The sequence below is a fragment of the Manacus candei genome, unplaced genomic scaffold (genome assembly GCF_025592945.1).
Source record: "Manacus candei isolate 608988 ecotype Guabito, Panama unplaced genomic scaffold, ASM2559294v1 h1tg000015l, whole genome shotgun sequence".
Classification (NCBI taxonomy): domain Eukaryota; kingdom Metazoa; phylum Chordata; class Aves; order Passeriformes; family Pipridae; genus Manacus; species Manacus candei.
The window spans coordinates 11,485,640-11,510,640 of NW_026138063.1; the positions used below are offsets into that span (position 1 = coordinate 11,485,640).

Genomic DNA, 25,001 nt, shown 5'->3' on the forward strand with positions numbered 1-25,001 from the left:
AGCAAGCTCCAAGATCTTCCAAATTTACAAGCCTCCCCGCACAGCTCTGTGGAAGATACCACACAGCAGTTTAATGCACTAACAGTTGTGTAATTGGATACAAAGATGTATGTCTCAGATAAAGTACAGTGTGGGGTACTGCATCCTGTGCCAGGTAAGTGTATCCCTTTTGCTAAAGCAAAAGCCAAAAGCTCCTGGAAATCCTTACTTTGTAGTAGAAAAGGTGTTTATGGACAGGCTAAGACACTCCCAATTGCTAACCTGGGGCCCATCAAAAGACCAATCAGCTCCATTGGGAATTTTCTTCTGTAACAATCTATGTCACTGTAGTTCAGAAATGTGTCTATGCTTGCTGCTGTAGACCAATTATATTATAAATATGAAATCTTCTAGTGGGATCTAGAAAAAAAAAAAAGGCAAATTTTGGACGTTTCAGTGATGTGAAAACCTGACACACACTACCTGAGAGCCTCTCTGATCATGTGGCCTGGAGGAGGAGTCCCTCCTAAGGAAAGAACAAATCCCCTGTGTGACAGTGCTGGCTTTGCCAGACAGTGGAACACAGACTTTAGGGGTGGAAGCAAAGCTATACACAGACAAGATACCTGACAAGTTGAGAGACATAAACATAAACAGCTGTTTGCTGTGTGCAGGGTCGACACCCTCCAAGATATTACCATCAGCTCCCTCTTTCTCAGCCTCAGTGGAGCCTGCCTGGCTGCTTCAGTCCCAGCACGAACTCCTCCTTCAGTTTTCTGCAGAAAGAAGTTCAAAACCTTCCTTTTGGCAAGTTCCCCCTTTCAAAACAAACCAAATCCTTTACTACTCATCCTCCTCAAAACTTGCTACAGGCAAGTGCCCTGCAGCATGACAGCATCCCCATGACCTCCTCCAGTTTGGCACAGGAGTCTAACAAATACATTTGATGCTGTGACTCGCTTCCCCTGATCCCTCTGCTGTTTCTGTTCCCTGCCCCACTCTTCTCTCACTTACACTTCTCTTTTGACTCTCCCAAGGCTGGAAGACAAACCGAAACATGCTCCAGAGCTGAAATTTCAGTTCACCTCATGGATTTGGAATTAGGCAGAATATCAACTTCCAAAAAAAAAAAAAATCTCAGCGGATGATGAAATAATTATTTTCCCAGGACTGATTTTTTTCTCTTAAAGCAAAGCAATATGAAAAATAGATAAATCTTGATGCAAAGGGAGAGTCCCTCTCAGAGACTCTCCTCAAGCAGCACAGCTGAGACAGGATGAGCTGTCAGCAATGCCCAGCCCTGTTGCTGGCTAGGCTGTAAGGATGGGTCTGACTTTCCCTGCAGTAAGTAGCTTGTTTTGATTGCAGGGGTTTTGCTGATGAGGTTCAGCAGAAAGAAATAAGGAGGTGAGCAGAGCAGATTGCCAGGGAAATTTATGGTGTGCTATAGAATGAGATTTATGGCATGGGGTGGTGATGTGACAGAGGGATGGGATTGTGTTTAGGACATTGACGATCCCCACTTGACCCTTCATCCTTCTGTGAAATGAAAGCTGTTGCCTCTGGACAAGGCAGCTGGCTTTCCAGATTCAGGCCAGGTCCCAACCAGAAAATGTTTGTAACTCAGGAAGCACTCCAAAGAAAATCCTTGAGTCACATTTCCTACAGTGATCCTATCAGGGTTTTAAGGCCCAAAACAAGGAAAACCATTATACTGCAGCCTGGTAATGACTTAGGACTCCCACTCATGTGAAATGTTCAATTTTCACCAGATTCCAGGAATATCATCAGGTTTTGAGGGCCCTTTAAACAGCAGTAGCAGTAGCTCTGGGAAGAACGTCTGGAATAAAATATACTGAAGGTCCCAAAGTCAAAACAATCTCTACAAAGGTAGTAAGGAACACCTGACTGCAAACATCTGCTGTATGGAGTCCTGCACTGCTGGAACACAGACACTGCACTGCTGTCTACAAAGGAGCTTTAACAGAGGGTCATGTCGGAAGCTGACCTGTCCTGGACCTGCATGGCTGACACATCTTCTCTTTCATACATACACAGGACAGCTGTGAGAGTTCACACTGCTGGATGACCATCTCCACTGAGAGGACAGCTAGCTCATGCTCTGCTAATAAGCCAGGCAGCCCTACTGACTCTGAGCAAACTGCTCCATAATTGGCCTTTTGCAGCACAGGACATCTTTAATTAATCTGCTACTGTTTATGTGTGCTGTTCCCCTTGGAGCTCACTCACAGTGCACAGACATCATGCAGCGCATCTGACATTCCCCAAACATGTGATGTCGGTTATGTCTTACAACGCCGAGTGCCTGGTATGTAATTACTGCACATCAAACTCATTCCACAGATGGGCAAATCAGGGAATGGACTGCTGGGCTGGAGCAAACCCAGCTATTCCAGTCCTGCCTTATGGAGTGTTCCTGGTGTCCGGGTCACACGTTCCCAAATAAAACACAGTTGGGACTATCAGGCAGTTGCTGGGCATAACCATGAGGTCTGCCAGGTCACATCTGAGCACTGTGCAGAATGCAAACCCAGCACGCTGGATTCAACATACATGGTCCAATGCACAATGCAATTGTGCTTTAGTAAGTCATCAGGCATCAAGCTGAGTCATTAGAACAGATGTAAGTCAGTCCACTGGAAGTACAGGTACCAATTCAGCTTTTTCTTTCTGCATAAGTTGTGTTATGCTCTCCTCCATTTATCCAATAACCTCCACCTCAGTGCTTTCAGATTAAAGAACAGATACTGCTGTGCCATTACACAGCATAAAACTGCAAGTTTTATTGCTAATATCACCAAATCTCAAATCCAGACACCTGTGAGGACGCTGTTAAATCCATCACCAACTTACAGTCCAGCAGTCAGAGCAGTTGTCCTCGGCATGGACCAAGAACAAAGTGAGCAATTCAGGAGGCTTCGAACCCTGCTATTTTCAGCAGCCTTTGGTACTTATCTCTATCTGAAATTCCCCAGCACTGACATCCTTCTGCTGTCACCAGCCCCTGCTGGGACAAAGCCTCTGCTTGCATGAGCGGCATCCTGACTCTGAACCAAGAGATAGCTGAGTGCTGCTCTATGACTCCTAATGCTAAGCAAATGCAGATCTAGTTCTCTGTGCTCAGGACTACTAAATCACTAACTGTAGATAAGAGCAGAGGGCAAAGCCTGCAGACACATAAAGGAGAGAGTACAGCCTAAATCTACTGCAGTTTTGCAAAATTAAACATGGTTGAGCTCTCAGCTGTCTGAGCTTAGCTCTTCTCCCTCCATAGCAGAAAATAACATCCAAAGTTGGCATTAAGTAGCTTAAATAAGATGGACAGTAAAGTAGTTCATATAATGCGCTATTTACCCAGCACTTCAAAGCACTGATAGCTACACAAGCACTCTGCTTCACTCAGCACAGTAATCCTGATCACTTCCCAAAGACAGTCCTTCTTACCTTAAGTACATTCTTACCCCAGTGAAATAATCCCTCACTCAGGAGGCTAAGCTTTGCTGGCACCTAAGCACTCCCTCCCATCTCAGGTGTGCAGCACAGGCAAACACCAGGAGGGTTTTCTTATTCATCACCCCAGCTCCATACATATCTGCACCTGAGAAGAGCCTGTGTCACACATCTAAAGCACGCAAAAGCTCAATCCCACTTAACAGGACTTTGTTATTCAGCACAGGCTGGCTGCAGGACCAAAGCCACCCCAAAGCCAGCACAGAAGATCCCCAGGGACCTGGAACCCTTTCTGAGCACGGCTCCACCACTTAGGAGCTGAACTGTAACATCCACCATGTAAAATAACAGCAAAGGAACAGGAATGTAAACAATAAGCCTGAACCATGCAAACCTTGCCTATCCAATACTTCTCAAAAGCATCATGAAGGACAGTATGGTTTCTACACTGTGTTTTGCAAGATAACTGAGCACACTGACTGCTGGCAACTCAGTGACAGCTTTAAGTGCTGTAACTTTCGAAGAAAAAGTCCAGACAAATGGTTATTCAGGTCTCTCTATCTGGTTGGATTCAAAAAAACATTAGAGGCTAAAAATGGTTTATATAGGAGTCTATAATCTAGCCAGATTTCACAGCAAGAATCCAAAAATAAATTTGGAAAACAGAAGCACAGTGATTAAAATAACAGTGATTTGGAGTTAAAAACACCACTGTGGGAAGCCTTCTGCTACAGTGCAAAAGTCATTTTCCGTGGACTGTTTTGTTGAACAACCCAAACAGTAATCAGGCTGCAATCAGTCTCCCAAGATGGGAAAATCCCTTTTGTTAAGCTCAGATCCGAGTTCAGGAACATTCAAATATCACAGAATAGTTCAACTCCCAGTCCTTCAGCTGCCACACTGGAGAGTCCAGCTGCCAAAATTGAAACTGCCCTGCACATCCCAGGCAATCAGGGAGCTACAAGCCTTGTCCTCTACAAACCACTGCCTTGCAGGCCTGCCTCCTGTCACGCTGCTACTGCAGCCTTCCCATCATCCAGGTTTGAACTACCTGCCCGGGCACTGGGGACCAACCAGGCACTCATGTCTTATGTTGTGCTTTACTTACACCCAAGTCACTGAGGCTACAGAAATGAGACTCTAATTCATCACTGTGTATAGTAACTGCCCCTTTATACAGTCGTGAGTCTGGTCTAGGGATGCTCAGGTTACAGTGAGAAAGATTCAGGCAGTTTGGGTGGTGGAGAGCAAACCCGAGCAGCAGGAAGGGTGGCTGGGTGAGGATCATGCTGATGGGAGACAGGGGTCCAACAGCTTCAGCTCCTCCACACAGGCCAAAGTGCTGCATGAAGCCTGTCCGAGCCAGGCTTCAGCTGTAACTCAGCTGGAGATTCCAGCCCAGACATGGGCATTACCTGGGGAAGGAGCTCTGTGACAAAAAGAGGGGTGGGAGCCTGAGGATGTCCTTTCAATCCTCAGAACACAGAACATGTTCGCAGTGAGCTACCAGACCCTTGCAGCAGAGCCTGGGCTGTAGAGAAGGTACATGCAATGGACAAGCTGCTTCCTAAAGTGCCACATTGCTGTTTTGTTTGCTATTTGCCTGCCTTGTAGCACAATTCAGTCTGAAACCAAGTTTTATTAGCAGCACCCTAGTGAGCCAAGGTAGCTGGCTGGAGGAAGAGGCAAACCCAAAGGGGCAGTCAGAGACAGCAGGTCTGTGACTGACCCCGGAGTGCCAACTCCAGAGGAGCTGCAGAGCCACCAGCATCTGGACACCAAGATGCAATACTTACATTACAGAAAATGGAGCGACACTGCCAATCAAGGGATGTAGGGAACCACCCTCTGCCAAAAGACATTAATGCATAAAGTAAAGGGAATAGTAGTGACCAGCTTCCCCAACAGTCCCCAGTAGGAATCTGCAGTCAGTGCAGCGCCCTGAGGTGCCTAGGCATGGTGTGCTGAATGCATCGGGGTAATTAAGAGCACTCAGGCTACAGCAAACCCTGTCCCAAATCCCTCTCTCAGCAGCAGAGATCAGGACTCTGTACCACAATGCAATAAGTCTTTCCCAAAGCAGCACAAGTCCCTCTAAACAAACAGCCTTTCCTCACCCACCTCTGGAGCTCAGTGCATCTCACAACTCTTGGTTAACAACCTGCAAACACATCCCCAGGATCAGTGCTGCCCACAGGTGAGAAAACTCCTGTCTGTTCTCAGCCCCCGTGACACAGAAAGATCAGCAGTCCCAGCAGACAGGATGCTTTGCTACACACCTGAAAGGGACATAGGTGAAGTGAAATCTCTGAAAATAGTGAGTTTTAACTAATTCTAACTTCCTTAAAATAGAATGAGGTTTAATAAAATCCCTTAAAAAGATCAATCCCTTATCACTTATCTATGTCTCCAAGATTATCTCTAGAAAGACTCTCAAGAACAAAATGAAATTTTTTGTTCAGTAATCATCTCAGAATACCAATCCATAAAAAAGTCCACCTATTACACAGCTCCATAAGTAAGGAAAATAGGGATAAGACATAACACATTTTCCTCCCTGTCACTAAAATATTTTGCTCAATCACAGATCCTTTGGATGAGGCTGGCAGCCCTGGATGGGGAAGAGTTTTCCAGCAGCAGAACAGTGCAACATACCACAAGTCAGTGCTCTTCCTTTCAGACTATTTCAATGAAACTTTGCAGTTTCTCATCTGCTTCCAAAGAGACAGAGTAACTCAGGTCACAGATGCCCCAGAATATATATATGCCTTAGAACAGGCAGTGCCTTGGCAAAAACTACTTTGAAAACAGCTTTCTAAGCAAGAGAACCAACAGACTCTGCTTCAGTCCTTGGGCAGTCACAGCAACACCTTCGGCAAATATTTTGAAAGATATTTTCCAAGCTCTTTCTCTCTGTACCACACTGATCTTTCTTGGGAAGGGATATTGCTGGCTCCATCTTCAAAGGAAGTTGCACCCAAAGCCCTGGGCTACGAACTTCAACACATCTCCCCATCACACCCTTGGGAGTTCAGCCCTGACCTCAAAGAGCTGTGGGTTTAGGCAGTGCCCTACCTGCAGTACTCTGAGGCAGGATTTACCTACCTTTTTTTTTTTTTTTTCCAGGCAGAAAGCTCTCTGGATTCAAGTGCTCCTACCTCTAACTTTGACTGGACACAGCATAGTCTCAGGCTCATCCTTCTGCAGAGACATGATGTGAGATCAAGGCCACCACTCCATACCTTATATAGTGGAAACAAGATTTTTTTAAAGGCAAAAGCATGAGCTTAGCTTTGGACCTAAATCCCAATTTTCAGGCACTGAACACATCTCCCACAGGAGTCCCTGTCATTCAGCTTGTTCAGGGAAACCATCACTGCACAGATCTGATGTCAGTGCCTTGGTGTGAACCAGACAGTCCTCTTCTGACAAAGTTCCTTCATTTTCTTCTCCTTCAGAAGTTTTCTGCCACCTCCCAAATGTTCCCCCAACCCTTAATAAAACCTTTAATGCTACAAAGACAGAATTTTTTCGTGCCCTTGGATAACCCACATTTAAAACCTCCTGGCTTCTCTGTGCCCGTGGTGCTGATGGCCTCCTGAGCAGTCTGTCTGCAAACTCTGCCTGACCTGAGAACCAGCATTATAGCAGGGGGAGGTGGCCACTGCCACCAGGCTACCTCTCAGTGGCCAGCCTGTCACCTCCGCACTGCGAGGGGACATGTTCCTCAGCACGCTGTCCCACACCCTATCTGCTTCCCATCTCAGCACTAGCACAGACCCAGCCTTTCATCCAACCCTGAAAGAACGTGTTTTTCTCCTCCTTTTTTTTTTTTTTTTTTTTTTTTAGTGAACAAGAAGCTACAAGTGAGTATTTGGCCTTCACAACTGATGGGCTGCAGCCAAACCCTGCCATATGTTCCAGCTAATACATGTGGGCTTTGCTTTCCATCCAAAAAAGAAAAAAAAAAGGACATTTATGAGTTGGGATTCAGCAGGAGCATGTGGGAAGGAAGGGGTGGGGAAGAGATGCTATTTTTGTTGCTATAATTATTTGGTGGCCAAATCCCTGACCCTTGACGTCAGCCCTGGAGGGTCTGTTTAACTGACCAGTTGTCATGGAAAGAAGGACTGGTTGGGAGGTACAGACTGATGAGGAACAGCTCTTTGCTGCCTGAACCCACCCACAGGCAGACCCCCTGCCTTCATTAGTAATCACCAGCTCATGGCCAAGAAATAAAAATGTCAGTACCTTATTGCTGATACATTGGTTGGAAACAAAAGCATCCAGGGAACTTTGCACCCTCCTTCCTGCCATCCATTACTGTTAAAAAGCATAGGCCAAGTCCTGATCTCAGTTTCCCCAGTGTTAAGGCAGAGAAACTCCACAGCCTTCAGCTGGGTCACTCCGGGTTCACATCGATTTATCCAAACTCAGCCTGGCCTCAGTCCAGACTACACACATGGAAACATGCCATGTGCAGAGTACAGGGGTTCCTACTCCTTGGGAACGAACCCAATCACAATGACTAATTCATACCACCTCCAAAGGAAAAAAAAATAAGATAAATAACCCCTCAATTCCTTGCTCCAGACATCCAGCACTGCTTTGAGCCCAGAGTCCTGCTAGCAAGGCTCCAGCAATGCTCAGGAGGTTGGCAGGAGTCGGCTCAGCTACTGACATGATGGTGTCTCATTACTGCCCACGCCATCCACGATGAAATCACCAGTTGTACAAGGAAATTGGAATAATCCTTGTTGAAACCTCAGGCACAACTAGAGAGTACTGGGCATAAGTTTGCTTAGCAGGCCGAAATCGCATTGCTCATTCACATGCAGTTCATTATCGGCTGCTGTTAGTTATTCCTGAGGCCAAGGACAACAAAAGGACTCCACAGAAGCCAGAGCAGAGCTCTCTAGGACGTATGGATGAGATTTAACAGGCAGCACAAAAAGTCATTTAACTCATCCCAGCACATCAAGGAGCAGCCAGCAGAAGATGGTGCAAAAACCACAAGAAACTAAGGAGATAAAAGAACAGGGAAGGGGCAGGTTCCCAGGTTACAGCCCAGCAGCAGGAGTCTGGGCTCTCCTGCACTATTGCTGCCCAGTTTTGTTCCAGTTGAGATATAACTTAGCTCATGCACTGGGAGGCCTTTAGATTAAGGTCTCAAAAGATCCACTGAAACCATGTGAGTCACACCTGTCTCGTCCATCATCCAAGCCACGTCATCAGGGATTGCCAAGAAATAAGGAGGAATCCAGGCCTACCTTATTTTCTCCAAAAGACTGAGAATTATTGCAGTCTGGGACCTGCTGCAAGTGTGTTTGGAAGTCCTGGCATGACTGCATAGCTATGAGGTGAGAAAGAGGAATTCAGCAAGACACGGGAAGTAGCCCTGGCTATCAAATGTCTGATTACTAGGCTGTATGAAATGAGCTTAGTGGGCCTAGGACAAGTTTGTACTAACTGACTGTGTCCTGATTTATTGAGCAGAGCTGTGTTAATTTGCTATCAGTTGAAATGATGTGGCAAACTGCAAACACCTTAGTTTTGCTTTGGATTTGCTCTATCAAAAAAAAAAAAAAAAAAGGAAGGAAAAATCCACCAGAAAAACAAAACAAAAAACCATCAGAAAGTCACTACAGCCATCTAACTTTTAGTACAGCACCAGCCCAGAGTCAAGTCCAAAAAGTCAAGTCTAAGTCTCCCATGAAGACAGTGACACCCCTCACCACAAAAACATGTGGCTAGTCTGAATTTGCTAATGGCAGTATTGAACCACTGGGTCACCTCTTTCCTTCTCTGATAATACTTTCAACCCAAAACATTTTAGAAACATTTCATTTGAAGTGGTCAGCAACAACAGGAACAGGGTCACTATCCTGGGTTTAGGGCAAGACTAATTATCCTGTTCTAAAACCAGGACACTGACCCAACCATCAAGACTCAGTTTTCCTCCCATAAACTGAGTTTATTTTTGTCTACATAATTTTAACTTTCTGAGCACTAACATTTACCCTCTGCTGAGGACTAAGAATGCTCTCTCAGAATACCTAAATAAAGAGACGTTCCAAGAGATTAATTCTGGGATCTATGTATTTATCCAGTATCTGAGTAATACAACTTCTCAAGATTGAAGATAAATAAACACCGCTAATGATAATAATACAAATAATAATGATTGTCTGACTGTTTTACTATAGGTCTTTGTCTGGGATGTGTCATATAAGGCCTATGAAAACAAGACCAACTCCTGGGCAGACCTTGCAGGACAGGTGGTGTGATGTGGCTTTGGTGAGAAACAGCCTCAGTAGGCTGCTCCTCTTTTAGAGACTTTAAGAAAGACTTTAAAAAATAAGAGGTTTTACACATTATCCTGTGTCACTACCGATGAGATGCTGCAAGTGAAACCACCACATTTCCCCCAAAGGCTGTGGCTCACCCCAGGACAGAATCCTATTATCTGCTTAAGTCCATGTATTATTATGGCATGAAGGAAAACTGAACAAAACATTAATGGAAAATATCAGTCCTTGAGTGAAACAAACCAAATTCCCTAAGCAACTACATTGGTGTGAATCCAGAGTTACTCCACAATCATTAGGCAGGCTATTCAGACATGTGTCATGGAGATAAAGGACTCTGGCCCTGTGAAACAGCACAGAGATGGGCAGCAGTGAGTAGTTACTTGAGGTGGAAAGAATTTGGTGGAGGTGTCTTAACAACCATCCCAAGGGTTGCTACAGCTGCTCAGACACCGAAGCGTGGATGGTGGTGAGACTTCTGTGAGCACTGACAGAGGACAGAAGGATCAGTCTGGAATGGTTAGAGGCCCAGGTTTACATACAGAAGTCTCCTCCCTTGGGCTTGGATTCTCATAAATAGGGAGTTTTCAAAGACAGAACTGGAGTCAGGCAATGATCTATACCACAGGGGTTTCTGAAGTTTGGGCTCCCACTCCATTTCTTTCGTTTCTCTCCTATGGTCTTTTATCAAGCCACTATTGTGTCTGTGTTGCATTTCAGAAATCTTGGTGGTGTGGGTGGTAGGACAGCACAGTGTGACCCAAGGACATGCTCCCAGCAGTGCCCCATCAGCTGCAGTGTGAAAGACCCCGCAGAGAAGATAAAAGTGGAAGTTCTCCCCAAACAAGACCTTTTTTTAGAAAAGAAGCAGCTTTAAAGAACAAATAAACTGCCTCTTGTACAACATGGAAAACCTAAACATCATTGTTTTATTCTTGCAACGCATGAAATCATGATGATAACAGAACTGAAGAACATCTCAGATACAACAAGGGGGGGAATTCAAGCCAAAGACTGAATAAGCCAGATATAGTCACACTCTTGCCCCTTTTGCTCCACCTACAATCTGACATTACTAAGAGAGGAGCAATGTCTGACATGCTGGAGACTTGTTTTATTTATTGTTTTAAACCCAAGCACAGACTAAAAGGCTTTTTCTCATCTAGATCCAAGGCTGGTGGTTACAGCCTACATACATACAATTCCTGCCATGCTTCACTGATGTGCAACGGGGCATGCAGGCAAGTGGGAAGACAAGACCATTGCAAGTCAGTATTTACAAAATGGGAGGAAGTGCTCAGTAACAGCACATCAATATACAAAGAAGAAAATTAAAATGGACTATAGCGATCAACCCAGCAAAGAGGCCAGGGAATTCTGTGGCTGGGAATAGGATGAGACAAAGGAAAGAGACCTCGAGGAAAGGGCTAGTAGGGTAGAAGAGACACAAGACACGCGTTTGCAGTTGATACAGTGATCAACTTTTCCAAGTTGCTTGTTATTTTTGGACCAAGCTGACTTGCAGGAGTTAGACCAGGGACTGGAAGTAATGCTCTGTCACAGGGTTCATGGCAGACCATCCACAGCAAGCTCCAACACGGCTACTGAGTCAGAAGCTCACAGCAGCAAATGCTGTCCTAGTGTACACTGCGTACATTTCTTCCACCCTCCACTCACTCTCAGAGCTAGAAAAACTCCAGAAAGGAAGGTTAGGAACATCATGGCCTTCAGGCTAGGTTTTAACAGAAACAAGATGACTAAAGCAGCAAAGCAAGAAGGATGTGATTAATAAAAATGTTTATGAGGGCAAAGAGATCCCCCCACACCCACCTGCCAAGCCTAGAGGGTATTTCACTGACAAAGACCAAGCAGCCAGCACACAGCAGAGCCACCAGCATACGGCAAATTGTCCTGCCTGTCGGACATGACAGCAAAAACCCACTGAAGGACCTTTCCTCTGTGGGATCAAGAGCCCACTACGCACTTTACAAGAGTTAAATCCCATGTTCTCACTTCCTTCTCTGTTTCCACACCTTCTCAAACCCATTCCACCCTAACTGCCTCAGTTAACTGTACCCAGTAAATTTCTCAATTACCTGAAAGCATCAGCCATCCAAGGAAAAGGAGGAGTCTTCCTACTTACAATGCACATTCAGAAGCTGCAAAGAAGATCTGCAAGCATATTTGGACTTGGGCTGCTTGTTCAATGCAATTTGTCCACAGTCTCTGTAGAGTCTGCAGTCAACCTCAGAGGCCTGAGCCTGAAGCTTATAGAAACCTCCAGCTGAATCCTCAAACTGTCCCATTCCTGCAGTCCACCACAGTCTCCCCTCACATCATGCTAGAGTCACCAAAAACACACAGATCACATCTGTGAAACAGAAAAGTCGTCTTCAGAAGACCACTGTTTCTATTTCAGAAAAGTACAGAGAAAAAGATAAATTTAGGGAACTGATAGGATGACATGGATTTAGACGCTGATGGAACATGTTCTTACAGAGGGATACCACAGGTATTTCACCTAAAGACATCATCACCTCCCTGCCCCTTTACAGTGCTCTGTGCAGGAGTATCTTGAGCATCTTCTCAGCAGCAGAAGCAGTGCAGCCCAGCACAGCTGCCACAGTCCAGTAAAAAAAATCCCCAAAAAGTGGCAAAAAGAGTCAAAACCTTCCAATTTTAGCACCAGTTTTCCACCAATTCACTGCAGAGTCTCATTCACATCATCACAATTGGGCAAGACTGTACTGGTGCTTGCTCTGCAGTGAGAGACCAGAGGCAGTGGGAGCCCCAAGCCTGCTCCCAAAACAGCTGAGGCACACGCAGTGATGGCTATTGTTTGGCCTGTGCATCTGTCCAGCAGGACTCAAAGCCTTTGCTTTTCCTACCCCACAGGAGTGTTGCAAGGATTAGTTCATGTATATTCAGCACAGTTTTTCAAAGCACTGCAAAAGAGCCAAACCCTTCAATTTTTTTCATCTTTTCCTTGCTCTGTCACTCCCTCCTGAAGGGATGTGTTTCTCCCCTCCTGAGAAACAAACAAGCATGAGGTCTGCGGGAGTGGGAGGTGGGAAGCACATTCCAGGCTGCTCCTCTTCTCTCAAACCACAAATGGCACCAAACCCTGCCATCCGTCCAGCACCTTGCGCAAGTGCCTGGCATCCCGGCCTCCCCATGAAGCCTGGGGAGGAGTCGGACAGGACATGCAGCAGAGTGTTTAACCTCATCCCATTTTCTTTTTGGTTTTAAGGAGCAAAACACGAGGGTCAAATGGCCACCCGTGGAGCTGTGCAGCCTGCCAACACACCCACAGCAAGGCAGGGGGATTGTGCACAAGCCTCGCTTTGTGGCTCCCCTTCTCAGACAAAATGCCAAGCAGATGCTGCAGCCAAGGTCTACCCAGAGGGTGTGGAGCCGGTGCATCCCAACCCTCAGGGAACATGCCAAAGCCTTGGCACTCAGCCTTGGCATGAGGGTATGGTTCACATCCGAGTGTATGTAAGAGCTAGACGTTAGACCTCGTGTTTTGTGCAAGTGCAGGCAAATCCCATGTGAGGCATTTTCTTCTGTGCACAGACTTGCTGAGCCAGAGCAAAAGCGCAATCCTGGGAGCAGAGCTCAGGTACAGGCAGCAGCAAGGTGAGGATGTGGACAAAGCTGATTGGAGTGCTGCTTAGAAAACCCAAGAGCATCAGAAAGGGTTAAAGAAAAAGGTACTAAAAACGTGAAAAGGTCTAGTCAAAAAGTACCTTCCCTTGGCTACAGTGCTTGACACCTGGACAGCCATGAAGAGAACAGGAACATCCACTACTCCATCAGAGAGCAGCAAAATCAGTGTTAGCATACACATGAAGTCTCCAGATGTTGCAAAAGCAAATTAAGATGAGTCACACATAAAATAAATTTTTAAAGGGCTGCTTTCAACACATTGCTTTGATAAGCCTAGAATGCAATCTTAAACGAGGAAAATAACCTCAGTTATTGAGGAAAATACTCTCAGCATAAGAGCATAAATGCATAAACTCTAATGCAAGAACACCTCACACCCCAAAATCCACTGGGGTTTGGTAAATCAATCTCACTGAAGTGGGAGACAAAAACCCTATTCCCTAATTCAGGGGAAAGCTTTTCAATGAGTTTGACATCAGTGAGTCTGGAAAAGGTTTTGAAATCAAGATCAGAAATCACTTAATTTTTTAGCATGACAAATTCAGTGTCACTTCCCACAGATGCTGACATTACATAGAGCATCTTTCATGATAAGGACTGCAGGAGAATTCTGTCAGCTTCACTGGCATTGCACACAAGCCAAGATACAGTTCCAGTTCACTCCTAGGATTTCTTTCAGGAACTCTATGCAGCACGTGGACACTAGAGTTTAATGCAGTTCTAGTCTTTGAGTTGTAAAATTGACATTAAGACAATGTCAGAAAAGGAAGTACAGAAAAAGCAATGTAGCTATGAATTTCCAAAAGGTTTCAAAATGCAATAGCTGATGATTTGCCTCCTTGATGTGTTGCTGTGTAGGCACTGCACCACAAGCACTTGCACTGACTAGGACAGATGTTTGCCTCTCCAAATGGAAATGGATTTCAGCAGAATCACCCCTCCTGTGCTCCACTGTGCAGGTCTTCATGTATTAGATTGCCTATAGCAACTAAAAGGTTATGGATGTACTCAAATAAAGCAGAAATTCAGAGGGAGATGTTCCAGAAATGCTTTAAACATTCAGCTTGGCATGAAACAAAATTCCCACAATTTCTGTCCTTGCTAGTCATGAACAGGAAGACTTAGTATAGGTAGCTGGCTTGACAAAGCACAAATCTTGAATGAATAATAAAAATACCATTAACTATCCTAGTGTGGGTTGGTGGGGGTTTGCTTTTTTTTTTTAATTATTTATTTTTTTCCTTCTTTTTGGCAAAGAAGGTTAAAGAATAACATCATCTTTCTCAGGGAAAGTAGCAGCTATAAGGCAGAAGTTACTGGGATAAGAGGATGATACTCAGGATGTCAGTGGCTACTAACTACTGACTGCATAGTGTTACACAAAGTATTTCACATCACATCGAGGATAATGAACATCAGATTCCAGGAGGTTATACACCTCCCAGCCTCACGTACAGTCCCAGCTCCTCAAACACAGCACCAGTTCAATATGCCTGAAAGGGAAGCACCTCTGGGGCAGAGGGCATTGGAGGGTTACTAAGGGGTTTCTGGGAGCTCTTCTCTGCAAACTGAAGGCAGATCATTTTCAGAATACACTATGTTACACTAAAAGACAAACAAAAACATCCTTCCCAAAAACAAACAAACCAGCCCAAAACAAACAAACAAACACAAAACAGGAAAAGTACAAGAAAGCCAAAGCTGGACAGAGTCCACGTTGTCATCCAGGATGCTGTGTCTCGGGAACTGGCCGTGACCACCGACCGCGCACACCAGTGAGAACGCTGCGGGGGAGACCATACCTGGGTGGCTTGAGAGAGATGCAAGAGGGGGCACACGTGGGACGTTTGGGAGCATGGAAGCGCGTGTAACCCTTTGGAGAGGGCGGTGAGGAGGGACGGGGCGGGGCGGTGCCTTACCTGGATGTAGGCGCGCTGCAGGTAGCTGTAGGGCACCCTGCGCTGGAAGTCGGCGCGCACCTCCTCGGCGGCGCGGTGTCGGGAGGCGGCCCCGAGCCGCGGCTCCTCGCAGCGCCGCACGCAGTCTGCCCGCCGCAGCACCGAGCCGAAGAAGGGCAGGTCTCCGCCGGCCCCCAGGCCCGGCGCCTCCAGCCGCACCTGCCCGCGGCACGACCGCCGGCACCGCAGCCGCGCCGCCCGCAGCTCCCGCCGGCTGCGCAGCGCCCGCTCCAGGCACCGCGCCGCGCCCGCGAAGTCCCCGCCGTAGTACGCCTCCACCCCGCTGGCGTACAGCGCATCGAAGGGCTCCAGCGGGCCGCCCTCCGCCGCGCACCCGCCGCCCGCCGCCGGCAGCAGCAGCAGCAGCAGCGGCAGCAGCGGGGACCCCCAGGGCCGGCTGCCCCCGGGTGCCATGCCCGCCGCACCGGCGGCTCCGGGCACCGTGAGCCCGGGCTTGGGGCGATGCGGTTCGCAGGCGGGGCTGCGGGAGGGTCCGCGCGGTGGAGTCCGTCCGTCTGGCGGGGTCTGGGGATCTCTGTGTAGTGGGGTCCGTGCAGTGGATGTCGGCGTAGCGGGATGCGGGGGTCCGCGCGGTGGAGTCCGCCCGGTGGGGTCCGCGGATCCGTGCAGCGGATCTCTGTGTGGTGCGGTCCGCGCGATGGATTTCGGTGTAGCGGGACTCGGGGGTCCGTCAGCGGGAGGCAGGCGCGGTGCAGTGGCTCTGGGCTCAGCGGGCTCCGGGGCCGGTGCGCGGGGTTCGGCGGTAGCTCTGCCCGTCCCGGGCCCGTGGCTCCCTGCACGCCCGGCCCTGTGCCGCCCTCCCGCGCCGCCGGCACCTCTTAAAGGGCCCCGCGCCGCCGGCCCGCCCCGCCCGCGCCGCCGGCCCGGCCCCGGCCCCCCCCGCAGCGAGCTGGGGGCGCGGAGGGGGCGCGACCGGCTGCCGGGGCCGCTCGGAGCATCCCCGCTCCCCCGCTCGCCCTGGCGGCTGCGGGGATTGGTAAATGACATCGGGAAATGGAAATCTCCGTGGGGTGATGTCAATGGCAGCAGTAGCCTTTCCTCCCTCCTCTCCCTGCCGTGCCCCACACGTCCTCCTGCCTCCCTCCTGGCGTCCTCGTTCGAAGGATGCTTGGTTTTGTTTCCCTGCGAGGCTGTTGCTTGGAGGCGTTTTCCGCTGGGTTCTCCACCCCCCGTCGCCACTCTTGCCCCGGCAGCCTCCCGCCTTTGGGAATTCCGCAAATAAATCATCTGGGATGGGCACAGTGAGTGGCTGGCGAAGCCTTTTCAGCTCCCAGCTGTGTGTTTGTCTCGATTCCTCCAAAATTTCTCTCTTCCAATGCTGCAGTGCCCTGCCCTGCCAAAAATGTTACTCATTTTTTTGCATGAATTTTAAGACATTCTTGTGACGAGACATTTGGCAGTGCAGTCTAGTGACACACGAAAAAAGGCATCTTAGTTGGCATTTTAAATAATCTCAGCACCTGTCAGCAAGTAGTTTTGCAGGTTAACACAGTTAATTTGGTTGAAATCAGCTGTTCCTGAGAGGGAATGGCCAAATCCTGGATCCCACTAGATCCTTTACTGTAGGCTGTTCTGGGCTCGAGTACTCCAATGTCTATGTGTGCAGAACTGTACTCAGTACAAGGCACTGTGGCCTTACTTATTTCAGACATTTCAGGAGTATCTCTATACATGTTGGCTGTCTTCTCCTAGACTAAAATAGCTGCAAATGGGAGATGCTTGAAATCCATTTGGTCCAGATTTTGTTACTGCATCAAGCCAGATGTTCCTCATGGTCATGCTGTGCATTCTCCTCTGCTGCTCTAGTGACTTTGATCAAATTGTGTTTTGTTTATACTGCTGTGTCCAGGATCAAAAACAGGGCTCAACACTCTCTCATTGGGCAAGTGATCAGATTATGGATTCAGTTTACAACAGTTTCACATAAAGAAAGTTTTTTTTCCACAAGGCTAGAGATTTACTGGCATTCTTGGTGAAGATCTTTCCCAGCTGGCAAAGATTTCATAACAATCGTCCTTGTTGCTTTCTAGCAAATTGACACTAAATGTTTTAAAGGTTTGGGTGTCCCTCCTTCCTTCTGCCCTGCCAGGCTGGCGTGCTGGGGAGGATACTCACAACAGGGGAACTAAATGCCCTGAAGGGTTCTCTCCAGTGGGAGGGGTACATGCTGTAACCAATTGCCTGTGTACTATGAGGTCCAGATAAAGCCTTTTGCAAGGGAAAGGTTATCAGCACTCCTGGGGAGTGGAGGCGACATTATGACAGGGCTACTTAAACCTTCTCAAGCGTCACAGAGGTGCCACTGATGACTGCAGAAATTAAGAGTGTGAGTGAGCTCTGCCCCAAATCACAGAGAGAAAACACTTGGCTCCCCGGCGCACTTTCTGAAGCATGCACCTCAGGTGATCTGTTTCCAGAAGTAATTCCCTATTGCACGTAATTCCCCATTGCTTCCAAGTCAGCAACATCTCTGCTCTTGCAGTGATAACACCGAGCCCCTGCACAGGAAGGAATGCAGAAAGTAGATGAGTGACTGAAGAGAGAATGAAGTAAAAATGTTTTATTTCAGACTGCTGCGTGTTCTGATCCAGATCTTTTTTTCGTTAAAAGTCCTTTTTAAAACAGTAAAGAAAATGTTCTTAGTTCTGACACCCCACAGTGCAATTCTGCTGCTCTTTCTCCTGGGTTTTCTCTCTAGGCACCTACTTACTCTAGGACCAAACTGCTACCACCCCACTTTGCTACTACCCCCTCCTTCAGGTCGTGATTTCTTTGGTCACAAAAGTTTGTGCTTTCCCCTACCTTGATGTTCCATTGCTACCTAATTGCAGGAAAGAGCTCAACAACAGTTGTCACATAAAAGGCTCTTGTTCCAGGGTATCTCTTGGACATTCAGTCCAGTTGCTTGAGCAACCACCTTTAGTTTTATGACCCTGCTCACTGCCAGAGCAGCAGCCAGATGGAAAGAAGTTTGCTGGTCCCCTGGCTGGGGGTCTTGTTCTTGCAGAAGATCTGGACCATAACATCCAGCAGTGCTGCTACTGCAGCCATCAGCATCATAGGCAAGGTGGGCTTGCCTTCATGGAGTTGGAAAGAAGCCTTGCAAATATAAAGGCAGGATTTCACCCAGCAGAGCAATTACTGGTTTAGGATGTTACAACTCTGAATCAGTCCCCAAGATACCTGAGATATCCCTCATGCCTTTAATGAAAGGAATAATTCTAAAAATGTAACAACTCAGCCCGTGTTCAGATGTTGATCCTGGCCTCTGTGCAGTTGTTTTGAAAGACCTTTTCCTACGTAAATAGGTTCATCTGAAGCTTTCTTTTTTTTTTTTTTGAGGAAAACTCTGATATGTGAGTCAAACCACTGATGATTTGGCAACAAGATATGAGCAGAATTTAAAATGCCTTTCAAAATGGCTTTTCAACATGCACTTTACAAGCAGACCTAAGTTTCAAGCCCTCTCTGTTTCATTTGTAGACTTGCTTTCATATTTAATCATGGACAAACTTTATAATTCCAAATCAAACACAGGTGACCTCTTCAGCCATGTACCTTAGTGAAAGAGAGATCTTTGAATCAGATGCAAAAGTACAACATAACCTTATGAAGGGCTTTGGTCTTTGCCTCATGTATAAAAGTGCAAGTTTACTGAATATATCAAATCTGTTACTTAAGTACTTCATGATTTAGACCTGAATCCATACCTGAATTCCATAGAATGCCTCCATCTACTCAACATCTTTTTTTATTCAAGAAGTTGTGAGAATGGTTGTGAATGTCAGTAAATGTCAGGAAATTAATACCAAATAAAAAATGTGCTGCAATAAGAGTCTCCTTCTAGGAAAAATCAATCAGCATGATATAAAACTAGTCTAGGTTTGGGCAGGGTGACAGAATGAGTGACCAAGGAGGAATTTTCTCTCTAAATTATTATTTTTTGTTATAGCAAGATGTACCACATTGCAACAGTGCAGAATGTGGATGGAGAGAACACAAGGTGCCTGCTGGGGTTGCCACTGCATCTGCTCCGGGTTGTACCTGTTGTTTCTCTCCTTCTGACTTATAGATCTACTCTCCCACAGCTGTTCCACTGTATGTTTGAGCCTGTCTTTGATGCATTGCTCTGGATGGGTTGCTGATGCCTTGAGGTCAGCACAGGTGAACAGGAGGTTTTTAATTTTTCTTCCTAAACTTTTTAACTTTTACTTCCTCCTAGCAAAATTTCTGCAGGCTCAGGACCTGGGACTGACTATTGCTTTCCCCAAACAGACATCTGACCTGTGATCAAATGCTGGGTGTTCTTCTTCCATAAACTACAATTGCGAGAATCTGTCCTAGAAGCTCCCTATCCTGACATTCCTCCAAAGCATGTCCATTTCATATCTTACTGATGACATTCTCTCTCTTTTTTTTATGATGTCCTCGTGACGTTTCTTCTGCAGAAGCACAAAATGATTGCCAGCAAAGCTTTGCTTACAGCACTGCTCTAAGTGCATAACCCACTTGTGTATCCTCACACACACTGTCAAGGTCATCCCTAGTCCTCCTTTGCAGCATCTAGTAAAGTTGCCTTGGTACAGGCTTGTCCACTTCTCTCTCTGCTACACACTATTATTAATGCCAAACTTGACAGCTCATTCTTTTCTTTGTCCTGGTCTGTCCTGTCTCTGCTTCATTTCATGGGATTTACTGTTTCTCTGCCTTTTTTGGACAAGGTTTTGTGTTCTAGAATTTGCCATTGATTCTCTACTGCAGCACAAACCAAAACTAACTCCCCAAAGTCATCGCTGCAATGATCCCTCCATTGTGCCTCTTGAGGCTTTGGACATGTGCTTTAGTTTGCAAGCACTTTGTGATGCACAGAAACCCCTGGGCTGCATCTGTTATAAAAACCTTAATACACGAGGACAGACAAATACAACACAAGGTTTGCTGTTGGCACTTAACAGAGAAATACAATCATATAAATCACAAAAGCAGAGAATCCTTGTGTCTTCCCATGTGTAGGCAACAGGATAGCTTTATTGAATTCCAAGTGCCTTTACACTTTGCTTACTTGGAAACTTGGACTTGACTTTACTGCCATTATAAATTAAAAAACAATAAAAATAAACTTCAAAAAGTGCAAAGTACACAACCAAAGGCCGACTGGTGTCTTGGAACAGTTGGCCACATGCCTACATCTTTGTGCTTGGATTTAAAATACTTCCATAGCCTATATTATTTAGGATTACTATAATTAACTACACTAAAGAATTATTACACCGTGTTCTACATCCCACTTTTCCTATACTGACAGCACAAAAAAAGTTTTACGTAGTTAGAGTTGCTGTTACAAACAGGAAGGTACCTATAAATGACATAAACTGAGAAAATTTAATCAGAGACTCATATGACACAGTTATTTTCAATGCATAGTCCAGAGTTAATGAGACGTGTGAATGGTTTCATTGTGTAACTGTCTGAACCTCAGCTGTGAGCTGAGCCAGTTTCAGGGGGTGAACAGGGTCCAATTCACGACTGCTGTAATTGGACCGAAGTCGGTGACATTGCCAAAATGATGGGTCAAGTGTAGAGCGTGTGCATGCACAGCCAGAGCCTGGCTGCAGCTCCAGGAGGTCCCACACACGGTGAATGGGTGGGGCTGGGACAGACTGGCTGAAGTGGCCTCTTTGAGTAAGGTTTGAAGAACACAAAATTAATCTGAGGGTTAGGAGGGGTAGAGCCGCAGGTGACAACTTCTCTCCAACAGGACTGCGGTCCTGACATGACTGTGTGAAGGGAGAAGAAGGACAGGGGATGGTGGAGACACACCACACAAAGAAAACCTCCTCTTCTGCCCAAAATGAGGTTGGTGGAGATTTGCACGTGCAGATGGAGTGGCCCGGGCTCACATGCAGCTGGCGTGGATGTTTGCTTACTCATCACTTCTCCAAAGAAGAGCTCTCCATGAAAATCATGACCATGAAAACCTTTGGGGTAAACATCCGATGGATTTGATTCCCAGGTTTCCTTGCACTAGCAGCTCTGCTGCCTGTAATGGGGCTTTTCATGTCAAAAGTATGGGGACTGAACTGCTGTTGAGTGACACGTGAGAATAAAAGTTTGTAAAAGCAAGATGTGGGCATCAAAGTGGAACAACAAGGAAAATACTCAAGGGCCCCTCAAAAGCTGTCTGATGCAGTCTGTATCTTTTAGTGGAAATGTTAAATAAACTCTCATTAAAATCAATATATCTACCCCAAAATCCAGTGTGGCCATATATTTGTCCTGCATGACCTCATGTTTATTTTTCCTGTGCATTATCATCTGAGCACCTTGATGCATTTATTCTTTTTGTCATTCCCCTTATCAGTTCTTCTCTGGTCTCGAAATATCATTCAGGACTTAGAAAATAATTAAAAATAAGATTATGTATAAGCCATGGGGCTGCTGAGCCAGCTCATGTAAATGCTGCATCCCACCAAAACATAATTTGCAAATAGCAACATTTTATCCACAGACCTTTCTCCGGCATTGCCAAGCAGTGAGAGACCGTGACTCCAAGAGTAAATATTTGTCTTTCCTGCAGAGCTCTCCACATGAGCCAGACCCCAACTTATTGAAGAAAGAAGGAAATGTCAGGCAGAGGGAAGAGGCCCACAAGGAGGGCAACCCAATGGGAGAGGAGGGAGGATTGCTGCAGTGGGAAACCCAGTGTCCTGCTTGTGAAATCAGAAGGGTGGAAGGAGCTGCAGGGGAGGCCCAAAAGACAGAGAAAACCCACTGAGGAAATGAAGAAAGCAATTTGGGAGCAGTAGAACACACGCAACAGAGAGGAGCTCCCTGGAAGAGGCATGGTTGAGTGCCAGCAGTGACAACTGGGATCCATCCCCCACTGCTGCCATCCCCCAGCAGGGACACAGCAAATACCAGCAGCTCTTGCCAATGGTGGCATGGCAGAGGTGGAGAGGGGACTTTTGTGTTGCCAATCTTTCCCAATTTTAATGATTCAATGCAAAAGTGGGGGGGCTGAGAGGCTATGAAAGACATCAAGCTCACTTCTTTCAAAAGTACTGGGTTCCCTATGGCTCCCCTTTCACAGTCCATCTTTCCTATACATTAATGCAGTTCTGACTAAGCCAACCAAGAGGTGCAAATAACATCTACAGCCCCATCAGCTGTAGCACAAGGGAAATGTGAAGAAATGATGTGCAGTTAAGTATAAGTTAGAGTAGCTCCTGATCTTCTCAAAGACCTGCCCTGGTTAAAAGTCAAAAATCTTCATGAGGGTGAAGTGCTGTTGGAGCAGATCATGGACACACTGTGTATGCAGAGAAAGAGGCCCAGAGGTGGTTAAAACTACACTCCAGAGTGCATTTGGCTGAATTGTTTTTACAGCAGGGTGCTAGGTTTATATGGCCATAGTTTTCATCCTAGAGAATCCTAAAATGTTCTGCTAAGGCTGCACACATAAAACTCACTTCAGTACAGCTGCTAGGCAGACAGATTGCTGGCACACTGCATCCCACCCAGATGTGGGAAGGGAATAACCAGCCCAGGACATCTCAGCAAAATCCTGTCTTAAGGGAAATTACTCCTGGGAAAGGAAGCAGAACTTGAATTCTTAACATCTCATGTAATTCGCAGACCTCTGGGGGTCTTGGTTACTCTCCACAGATGTAATGCTGGAGTCAGAGTGCTGAAGACAGCTCTGTGGCCCTGGGAAACACCAAGAGGGAACACCAAGATTTCAGAGTTGGGCTGGGAGCCTGCAATGGCCCCGATTCTCCTGGGCGTGGGTCCATAGCACCTACTCTGCCTTGCTTGGCCCCAGGTTGGTAATACACAGCAGCAGGGGTACCTCCTGGCCCAAAACCCATGAGAAACTTCCTAACACTTGGTCAGCCCCAACCAAAAGGAATCAGGAGACTGAGGGTCTGTGGCCAGCTGAGATGTGCAGAAGATTGCACCATCATTCCTCCTCTCATCCTGTCCTTTGTAGCTCTATCAATAACTGAGGACTGGATGCTGCACAGATACTGTGCAGAGCTATTCCTGCTGAAGAAAGGGCTGGAAGGGGTGAATGAAGGAAGGAAACTTGGAAGAGGTGGCTGAATAATACTCTTATTTGCAGAACTACTGCAGGCCAGTGGAAAACATTCAGTTTGGGAACAATTCTACCAAGCCAAGCAATGACATATTCCTCCATTCTTTTTCGTCTTTCCTTTTCTTCCCCCATGGCTAATTTTTAGGCTTCATTAAAGCTGAAGTAAAGCTGGATGAATTCCCCTGCAGCAGCATACTTACACTGTTTTCACAGTGGTACAAAGTACAGAAAGACTGGGTATGGAAACCATGGGTGTAAGCAGTGGTGTGAGGATGCAGAGTGACTCCAGTTTGCTCAAGAACAACACTGTGAGATCAGTATCAGCATCAATCTCCCCTGTACACCCTCTCCTACCCTTCTAAGGGATGCCAAGCCCCAGGGGCACCAACTGCACATCAGCCAGTGGCGGCACTGCAGAGGGTGACTATAACATCAGCTGCAGGATATATGGCAAGAGCAGCAAATCCAGATGGTGATAATGAAGTGGAGAGTAGCAAATATCCTGTCTCACTGAAGTGTCCCCTATAATTATAGAAACTGCAGAATAGAAACACTTTTGAAGAATGGGAAGGGAAATTGCCTCTATGTTCCCTGTGGTGCAGTGCTGTGTGAAAGCTGATGTTTCTCTGACTAGTGGCAGTTTCTCCAAGGGGAGCAGGAGAAGGCTTTGGAGGGAGCAGATTTCCAGCATACCAGGTGCTGTGCACCCAGGCAGGGAAGCAAGCAGCCTGAAACCACTCAGGACAGAGGAACCAGCTCTTGTGACTCTTCTTGCATGGGGACACCTTTTCTGGGTCAGGTATGGAAGGTGAGCACCCCAGGAAAGAGGATGTCACTGGCACAGCCTGTTCAGTACAGCTTCAGTAGTTTGTCTGGGGCCTTTTTTGGTTGAGGATGGACTAGCTGGGGGGGAGGGGGGCAGATCTCAGCCTTACTGTAATCACCAAAAATAGACCCTGGTATGCATTTGTTCCCTCTCTCCTACATTGCATTACCTCTGGGACTTGTCCAAAAAAAGATTTCATAGGGCAGCAAAAAGGAGGTGATGTCTGAATACAGTAGCAAGGACTCAGTTTTCCTTAATTTTCTAGTTTCTGTTTCAGCGTTTAGTGAAAAATAAGCCACAGACAGTGCAGCTTTTGTACCAGCTCCTTGCATTGAAGATCTCAGCTGTTAGAAATTAGAGTGTGGTTACATCTTTGACCCCTGTAATTTTTGCAGAGAACAGTGATCTGGTCTCACAAGCATCCCCCTGGCCAAGCCTTCAGGACTAGGAGTGAAATTTGCTCTGCGTGCCAGGCCAAGGGTGCTTTTTGAAGTATATGCCCAGAGAAGGAGAGCTAAAACCTTCAGCAACCTTTTGCTGCATTAATCCATCATACTTTGACAAGCAGATGGCTCAGATGGGCTGGATCCTTTATGGAAGAAGGGGGATTTCTCATAAGAAGTGGGATTTTGATGGCAAAAGAGATATGTGAAAGCTTTAATCTTTGTGCCAGG

At 46.6% G+C, this 25,001-nt stretch overlaps 1 protein-coding gene across 1 annotated transcript in view; it reads right to left on the reverse strand.

Moving 5' to 3' along the window:
* P3H2 (prolyl 3-hydroxylase 2) overlaps positions 1 to 16,245 on the reverse strand; it is a 68,246-nt gene extending 52,001 nt beyond the window's left edge. Inside the window, exon 1 of the mRNA XM_051782153.1 lies at positions 15,347 to 16,245. Coding sequence (XP_051638113.1) covers positions 15,347 to 15,799 — 453 coding nt within the window. The 5' untranslated portion in view covers positions 15,800 to 16,245. The remainder of the gene's footprint in view (positions 1 to 15,346) is intronic.
* Positions 16,246 to 25,001: the final 8,756 nt, after the last annotated feature.